The following is a 9,813-nucleotide window of genomic DNA, read 5'->3' on the forward strand; positions in this document are numbered from 1 at the left end:
GTTTCCACCACTTTGCAGCAGTGTAGTGATGGTAAACAAAGATTTGCCGGTGTGAATGGGTGTTACCCCGTGTACATACATATGGTAATTTACGAGTATTTTGTAGGGCTAGGCTATGTGTTACATCATAATTAGATAATTGTAAATGATTTGCCTGCTTCTAGGCTATACTACTAGGCATATCCATACAATATGCCTAGCCTAGGATAGCTAAACTAAAGTTCTCCTACATTTCGTTGAACATGTCACGGGCCCAGACCGGACGTTGGTTTCGTCAATTGCATGCTCTTGGCTTTGGGTCGGACCTAGGCCTAGGCCCTAGTAGGCCTAGCCTAGGCTAGGCTAGATAAGCTAGGCCTAAGACTAAGGGTTTAAATCCAGAATATTAATCGGCAATGTATATTTATTTAGTAGCTAGAGCTCATTTTTAAAATTAGGCCTAGGCAAAGCTTAGTTTTATACCACATTACATATACCTCCATCCATGACCCATGTCATGACCAGACCAGACCTGTCAGTGTCCTAACCAGCCATTGGGCCATGCATTTTATCACAATTAAATAAAAATAAATAAGTTGTAAAATACTGTAACAATATTTAATGATGCTATTATTAGTAGGTCCCCCTAGATAGGCCTACATCATGTAATATGTTGCATTTTGTTTTAAAAATATATTAAAGATTTTTATATTAATTTGTTTGAATTAAATAATGCAATAATACAAGATGTTACAGTAAATGTGCATATCTAGGCCTAAACCTACTACATAGCTGTCAAGGAAATGCTTTTTCCTACTTCAGTGTATCCCTCCATTTCATTGATTTGATAACAGATAAAATGGAGCTGCATCCCATTCTAGAAGCCTATGATATACCAAATCCTGGCATATGGTACGTGTTGTCAGCACGTGGAGTACCACCAAGTATGCGTGTCGGTCACACGTGTGTGTTTGTACCTGGCAGTGGAGAGAAGAGATCTGGATCTAAACTGTTAATCATTGGCGGGGCAAACCCAAGTGGATCGTTTGGTGAAGCTCATTCATTGGATTTTGGTGAGAAACATCGATTTATGAAAAGATTATAGAGTCGGTACTTAAGTATTATGACATCATTACTGTCAACAGCTGGGCATACACTCAATGATTTTTTAACTAATTATCATCTTCACCATGATCATCGTCATGTTCATAATATCATCGTCATTATTCATCATCAATATTACCATTATCACTATATCATCATCATCCCCACCACACTATGTTACAGGGTAAAGTGTATTACTAACACGTAATTATCATAATAATCATCATCATCATTATTGAATACCATGACTATTACCATCATGTTTTATACTACATACCCTCAATATTGAGTATGTTTGCATAAATGATGTGCATTATCCTCAAAGAGGGACTTTGAAGATTACCTCTCCAAAATCTCAATTTCATCAATATTTTTAATTATAATTGACTGTCTTATTAGCTATGCAATACAGTACAAATATAATTGAGGAGGCTTGCATGTATGGTAAATGGTTGGTTTAACTTCCTAGTTTAGCCAGGTAAATATCTCACTCATAAACACCATCTCTACTGATTTGTGCATTTTAATGTATGTTCGTTTATTAGACCAATATGAGTGGGACACACCAGATTGGAGTGGTCTGCAAGCACGTTATGAACACACAGCATGGCTAACAAACAACAGTATCTATGTGTTTGGTGGTGCAGAAATGAATAAAAATCTCAATACCGTGCAGAAATTAGATTTAGGTAAGTACTCTCTGCGCATTGAGACCCCAGTATTATGTGCTATATCAATCCCACTACATATATATATATACGTATATACGTATATATACACGCGTATATATACCGCGTATATATACACGCATATATATATACGCGTGTATATATATATACGCGTATATATGCGCGCATGTATATACGCGCGTGTATATATACATGCGTGTATATATACATGTGTATATATACATGCGTATATATATGTGTATATAAGTATAGGCTATACTAGCCGACACTTGAGTACTAGGATTGACGAACACCTTGGCAAAGACAAAAATTCACACATTTTAAAACATCTAAATGAAAATAAAAAATGCAAAACATTAGCTAATACCACTTGCTTCAACGTCATTGACCAGGACAACAGTGAAATTAGATTACGAATAAAAGAATCACTACATATTAAATGGAACAGTCCAAATCTCAACATTCAACTCAAACATTTAAGCTTACAACTTTTAAATTAGCATACAGCACTAATGTATGCAAGGTGTTCTACACACCTTGCATATGATTATCTAGAACGATCGTTACGTTACCTTAATTGGTAACAGTTTGTTTTCACTAATTAATATTTATTCATTTCTTTGTATAAATACTCTTAGTTAAGAATGACAAGACTTTTCTTTCAGTTTATTTTGCCTTTCAGTTTGTACTGATGATGGGTAAGAGAGAACACCCGAAACATGTTTACAATTAAATCCTTAGTTCTTTTCTTAAAATGTGTTGTATTTTTCATCAATTTGCGTCCGTTTGGTTCCATCATTAAGGATTTTAGTTCGGAAGACCTGCCAATTTGTTTGCTTAGGAAGTATGAGAAGATATCCCTACACTTCATTAAAGCTGAATTGGATTATCATTTTTTACACAATATATATATATACACCAAACAGCTTCTGGTTGCTAAGCAACAACAGCCAAAAACTCTCTGCAATTGCAGGAAAAAAAATGAATGTCCACTCTCTGGAAATTGCCTCACCTCATCCATCATCTACAAAGCCACTGTCCACTCAAATGATGACACAAAATGCTACATCGGGCTCATTGACACACCGTTCAAAACCCGATACACAAACCACAAATACACTTTTAACACCCCCAAACACAGAAACAGCACTGTGCTCTCCAAATACGTATGGAAATTAAAAGACAGCAACACACCCTACAACATTAAATGGTCTATCATCGACAGAGCATCGGCTTACTCCCCAAAAACTAAACGCTGCAACCTGTGCATAACCTAAAACTTCACATAATATATTCAGACAAACAGTCAAACTAAACAAAAGAACCGAGCTATTGTCTAAATGCAGGCAGAGCAACAAATACCTACTTAAAAACAATTAACTCATTTGCATTTTCTCCTGTCTTAGCATTCATATACTCATACAATCCTTGTATTCTCTCACACCTGAAGATTGCATTAGCATGAAACAGTCTGTAGAGTGATAATACCCAGTTCTACAAGTTCTACATTTTCAATATTTACGCTCTGCATTATCACGTGTATCGAGCACTATACGTTGCTAGTATTGCCAACTACATTTATTCATTATATATATATATATATATATATCATGTGATGCCACAAGAAGTCCGTTGGATAAAAAATTTTAAATTATACTTTGCCTATCCAAATAACGTTACTTTGATTGCCAATCCCTAATACTGTGGTGTCAAAGCAAGTTTGGACCAAAGCCATAAAAACTCACCCTGAGAACCCCACCAGGCATTTTAAATTCCTGGACTCAGACCAATGCTCTAGTCGGCCCCTTGATCCGGACCCCTCCCCCACCTTCCTCACCGGACACGTAGGATCCCTTGTTGCCAAATTAAGTTAAGTTTTTAATTACGTTCCTGTGTTGATTTTAATTTTCGGTTAATTAAAGCACAATATTTAACGATGTAGATTAAGGGTACCAAAACTCTTTATTATGTCAATGTACATGTAGTTACTATTAAGCGTTGAAGATTAAGACAATAGAAAGCTGGTCACAGCAACACATTTATCAGGGTAGGTAAAACATCTTTGTTCTGATTGAGGGGGTTCCTGTTGGAAATAAGGAAACAAAGGCGAGGGCATGTTAAGCAGACTGAAGAGCAACTATAGTAAATGAGATTATACTGAGGATTAAAGCCAGCTGAGACAACCTGGTTGAAGGCTAGAGTGGGTATGGCTATAACTTTTGTGACCTGTCAGCCTCATTAGAATCACCAACATTAAGATATGTTTTGTTTATAATTAAACCTACAAATCTAATTACAATACAACTATACATTTACAATGAAAATTAAATATGCCTTTGGCAATCGGAATTAAATAAAGTTAAGGGAAGCCTTTATGGTCAAGGGCAAAGATGTAGAGGGGTCAAGATTTAGTTCATTTATTAATTATAAACAGCAAGAAGGAAGAATTGTATGTAAAATCATTGAACAGTATTTATTATTACTTCTATTCCTGTGTCAATGTCTGTAGAAATGGTTTGTTTTGTCGCCTTTCTTTAGTTTACAATTGTTCTCTGTCTAAAAACGACAGTCCTGATATTTTTAATTGTAGTTTTAACCAATTTAAGTGTGCTACATTTGACCATATTTCATTTTCATTGCAGGGGTTTTTTGTCTTTATGATGATTCTTGTTTTCATTTATATTTATTGCTATTCTTTCTTAATATAGCTTTTATATAATCATTTTACATTTTTAAATTATGATAATATGGTTTTAAATTATATTTATATCCTGTAGTTGGTGTTTTACATTGTTGGATGCAATAAAGAAGTAAATAAAACTATACTTTTATATTTGTATATGGTACTTATTACACATTTCTTACTATCCAATAATTAGAGTTCTTTAGTCTAATTATTCTAATATATAAATATAAATAAAAGGTGAACATTAACCACAAGCTACAGCTGATTCAGTTTGATTATTTTGTATTTTTTAAGCGTCTGGAACTTGGACAACACCTGTGGTGAGAGGAACTCCACCAAGCCCTCGCACCTGCCATTCGCATGCGACAGATGTCAACATGATGTATGTGTTTGGCGGTGGAGAAGCAGGTGCGGAACCGGTAGCCGATAGGCAGATTCATGTTTTTGACGCAAGTAAGTGCTACGAAATAGCAAAGCTGCATTCATGCATGCTGTAGATCAGCCAACTAAATTCAATTCAAATCAAATATTTATTTTTAATACAATTTTCATAGATTTTCATTTAGTTAATTTTTGGGGGGAATTTTTTCTCTTTTAAAATTTTCATTCCCTTTTCCTATTTTTTTTTAAAATTTCACTTCCTGTTCATTTCAGTTTTCCTTTTACATTTAATTTAATTTTTCATTTCAATTTTTATTTAATTTAAAAAAAAAATGTTATTTAACAGTTAATTAGTTATTTTATATTCAATTTAATTTATTGATTTCATAATTTGTTTTAGCTATGGACTAGAAACACATCATTCTGAAATTTAATATATAGTAGACAGCAAATTAAGCAAAGCTTTCAATTTGGGGATTTCGTCAATTAGACCAAGTCAAAAATACTAGTTTCTCATCCCCTTATGCATCCATTTTCTCAGCCTCACCAATTTTTTTTTTATTTATTAATTTTTTTATTTTCTGAAACGTACGGAAATCTGGCTAACTCACATCAGTAAAATTCCTCTCTCGATTGATAATGGTTGGGGATACATACGGTATGAATCATGTCTAGTGCTTCTTTTATTTGCTTTCAATATGTCTACTTGGTAAAAGTGGAAAGTAATAGCTGTTTCCCATCGACCATCTTGGATTTACCATCCTGGAGTTTAAAAAAAAAATGTCCTCATTCTCCTTTATTCAAAATATTAGGATAAGAAACTACTGTTTTTTTTTTTGGCCTTAAATGATAAATAATTGAGCTCACACCATAAAAAATTGAGCAAGCAAAAAAATAAGTTACCTTTATTCTTGAATCTTGTTAATAGTAATCCAAATCTGAGACAACCATAGTCCAAATTAAGGCAATTATAATCCAAATAAAAGAAGTTAGCAAGCTGTTACTAAACAACAACCAAAGCAGTCTGCTTACTTCAACAACTGAACTAATTAGAACAAAGAACAACAACTGCACACCTGAGCAGATCACCAACTAAATGCAAATTAATATGCAAGTGAAATATATGAATAAATGAATAACAAATTAAATTAGGAACTTTTAGAACTTAATGAATTATAATGTAGAATTTCAAGCTATAAAAACACATATTACAAAAAACTGTGCAGTAACAACCACTATAATAGACTAAAATATAATAACATAATCATACAAAGCCTACAGATGCTTTGTGTATATTGTGATTCACGGTCAATCTGCCTCCAGAAAACGCAGATAAATTACATACATACATACGTAAATTACAGCATTATATAGCCCTATTTCATGAAGATCAGAGCACTCAAAGCATGGACTATATAGCTCATTGAGGTGGTCTCGAATTGGAGGGCAAACTATAATTGTAACCTATTAACCTGAATAAACCAAGAATGTTTAGTGTACAGTCTTTGCATGAAATCAATACTGTGTGCTTAGCTCATAATGCAGGCACCGCATACTATAACAAATGAAATTGATAAATTATAGTCAGGATATATAAATTATATTTTTATTATATTTTGTACATTCTTCTTAAAGGTACGCTAACATGGAGTCAACCAAAAACCAGTGGCAAGTCTCCAAAAGCAAGACATGGTCATGTGATGGTTGTCATTAGCAACAAGTTATTTATTCATGGTGGCATGTCTCGTGGGTCGTTCTTTGAGGACGTTCATGAATTACAGTTAAGTAAGTATATTGTTCCTAATGACCCCCAGATCTGTTGTTTCCAGAAAATGCGAGGGTCTGGGAAATTCCCCATCTTTAAATTTTCACTGGCAGAGGCGGATTTTGGGGTGATAAGAGACAGGTCGCTTTCACATGCCTGTCTCTTATACACATCTAGATGTGTATTGGGGACTAACATACAGAACAGTTAGCCTATTAATCACAACACAAACAGCCTGTTCGATAAGTGCAATATTATTTGATTTATATGTGTACTACATATTATGCAATGCTTTGAGAATAACATTACTTAAATGTAAATATCCACTTAAAGAACATCAGTTTGGCATCTTAGTTCAGTATAGCACCCAACAGTAATCTGAGGGTCTTGGGTTCAAATCCTGATAGGAGCTTTTTTCCAAATTAGCATAAAGCATCTGTAAATATTGAATTACTTGAAAATATTTTTTTGGTTTTTTCAGAAACAATGACATGGAAACAGGTACGTTGTAAAGGAGATATCCCATCAGGCCGAGCTGCTCATTCTGCCATTGCCTATGGCAACCATTTCATAATTTCCTGTGGAATGAACCAAAATGGTGCAATGGATGATCTGTATAACTTTAATACAGGTAAAACATTTGACATATTAATATTAAAAATAACCATTATTATTAATAAAAAAAAAGTCCTCTTGTTCTTTCCATTATTATAAAATTTAAATAAAAATAAATAATTCTATATTCTGAATTTTCCATTTTGTAATGGAAAACAATTTAACAAATGATGTCTTTCAAACTTTAAGATTATATTATTTTTATTATGTTTTGCATCAATATGAATAAATTTAAAGGAAAAAATATAAATATAGTATGACCCACCCCTCTGATTGTTGACTAATTAAATGCTGTTTTTAAAGTAGCTTTTAATGTTTTGTCTCCATAGATACATCCCGGTGGACAAAACTAAATATAGAAGGACCTCCCCCTGCCTGTCGGTTAGATCATTCCATGTGTCGTATTGAATGGAATTACAAACAAAACAAAAAGCAAACAGAACATTCCATTACAAATCAAGAAAACTTACTTGGAATTCAGGAATTGACACTTTGTGATGGTAACTTTAATAAAGAGGAGAATTTCCATCCGGAAGATGTCAGTCAGGATGAGGATCATGGTGCTGCTTCAGGTGATGATAGTGTCAGAGAATGTGCCTCTGAAGCTGCTTCTTCTGCAGGAGATACTGCCACTGAAACTGCCTTATCTGCTGCAGATGCCTCTAAAGCTGCCCCATGTGCAGCAGACACTGCATCTGGAGCTGCCTCATCTGCACCAGACACTGCCTTATCAGCTAATAAAAAAAATACTTCTGATCAAGCTTCTTTAGAGGGAGCGGTTGAAGGAAAAGCTATGTCTGATGATATACCAGAAGAAGGGAGCTACACTTTGCTTCTTATGTATGGTGGTATGGACACCCAAGGAGAAATTTTTGACGACATTTTGGTTTGCAGGATAAACCTACCCACTTGACAAAACAACACAGAAAAACAAAACAGGATTGGCAGCTTCACAGTCATTTAAAAACTGACAACCATCCATATAAGGTCACGGAGCAGAATAAACACTTGGTAATATTGTAATGGTCTTGTATAGCGCCTTCAGCAAAATATCTCATGCCGATGTGATTTAAAAAAGATTTGCGATGCGATTTAAAAACAAGGAAGTAGCATACTAAAAAGAAAAACACAGAAAAAAACACCATCACATTATTTCGCTTTCACATGCTGGCCAGATATTGGTTTCACAAGTGGTATTACGATGCAGGAAGTGAGTGAGTGGTTTGAGTTAGCGGTGGCAGTTCAGGCTCTTAACCTTGAGGTCGAAGGTTTAAACATTGGTTGTGCATTTCGCTTGTGTCCTGGAGCAATGACCTAATTTTATCTCTTCATCCATGAGTATTAATGGGTACCTGGTAGAAATTGTGCATCAGTCTGTGCGCTTTAAATCGCAGCATAACTGGATATACCCCAGGGAGTGGAAGGTTACCAATCTACAGATCCAATGACCAAGGGTAATAACACCTCCAAGTGCCTTGTATACCAGGCAAAAGGCATGGTCTCCAAGTACCTTGTATCCATATGTACTAGTGAATAAAAACAATTAAAATGCATTAATGAAGTATAAATACGTGTGTGATTAAGTTAGGCAGTATTAAAGAGTTGAAAAATATCACATTGAGTTAATGCTGTAGATTTTGGAGTCAGACATTTCAAATTAATGAGTCAGACGCTTGTACCCTTTACGTTCTAATTGTCATATGTTCTTTATTACATGGGCAGTCCACAGTTGTCATGTAGCGTTTAGTACTGTGAATTAATGTTCTCTTGAGTCTCATTTATTTGAATGTATTGAACATTTACAAAATGTGTTTTAATGCGTAGGGTAATTTAACATTGAACTGGCATCATACATTTATTTTTAAACCAATTTTGTTTTCAATTTCAACATACATCATACAGTGGTGTGGCTCCAAGGGTATTAATTAACATGAGGGTGGCAGATGGGTGAAGGGGTTTGGAAAGATAAAGTGAGGGGTACTAGGTAATGAATGAAGTGATAGATCCTTAACTACTTGGAGTTAAGTTTTATGAGAAAGTTTTGAGTGTTTGTTCGCCTTGAGAGTATAGGTTTTTTGGGGGCGTGCATGCCCCTTGTCTCTTGGTGTCACACCACCGGTATAATTGTTCTACGGGTTGAGCTAAAAAAAGACAGCCTAATTGCAGAGAGAATATCTTTAGCACAGTTTCAATAAACTTTGTGGCATAAGTCAATATTATCTTATACAGTAGAGTATATTTATTGCACAGGTGGGCAAAGTGCGGCCCGTGGGCCGCATGTGGTCCCACAGCGATTTTTTGCAGCCTGCGAATATGAAATAAAAACCCTATGTGTGCGGCCCGCCAAGAAACATTGGCTAGAAAACACCTATGTAAAAAGTAGTATTAAAACTGGGAATAAAGTGGTTTAAAAGCAGTGTTTGGAGGTTTTTAGAAGCGCACTGGAAAGATAAAAGCTTGGGTGCGGCCCTTGGTGTTAAATCAGAAATTCACTTTGGCCCTCCGACCGATTTTTATGCCCACCCCTGATTTATTGTGTGTTTTGTCTACCAATCTATCATTTATTACCACAAACACAAAGTATCGTATATATA

The 9,813-nt window shown here is 34.8% G+C and overlaps 1 protein-coding gene across 2 annotated transcripts; it reads left to right on the forward strand.

Annotated features, from left to right (window-relative positions):
• Positions 1-9,433, forward strand: LOC117102294 (rab9 effector protein with kelch motifs-like). Of its 2 annotated transcripts, none has more exons than XM_033242546.1 (7): positions 1-84; positions 834-1,052; positions 1,629-1,772; positions 4,753-4,911; positions 6,475-6,624; positions 7,086-7,235; positions 7,549-9,433. In XM_033242546.1, exons 2-7 carry the CDS (start codon positions 839-841, stop codon positions 8,130-8,132), a joined length of 1,401 nt encoding a protein of 466 aa, XP_033098437.1. In that variant the 5' UTR covers positions 1-84; positions 834-838; the 3' UTR covers positions 8,133-9,433. The 2 variants fall into 2 exon arrangements, with proteins under 2 accessions (XP_033098437.1, XP_033098439.1); XM_033242548.1 differs by lacking the exon at positions 1-84 and adding an exon at positions 123-141.
• The last annotated feature ends 380 nt before the right edge of the window (positions 9,434-9,813 follow it).

Source organism: Anneissia japonica, unplaced genomic scaffold (genome assembly GCF_011630105.1).
Source record: "Anneissia japonica isolate Jap-2015-1 unplaced genomic scaffold, ASM1163010v1 scaffold165_len1371125_cov188, whole genome shotgun sequence".
Classification (NCBI taxonomy): Eukaryota; Metazoa; Echinodermata; class Crinoidea; order Comatulida; family Comatulidae; genus Anneissia; species Anneissia japonica.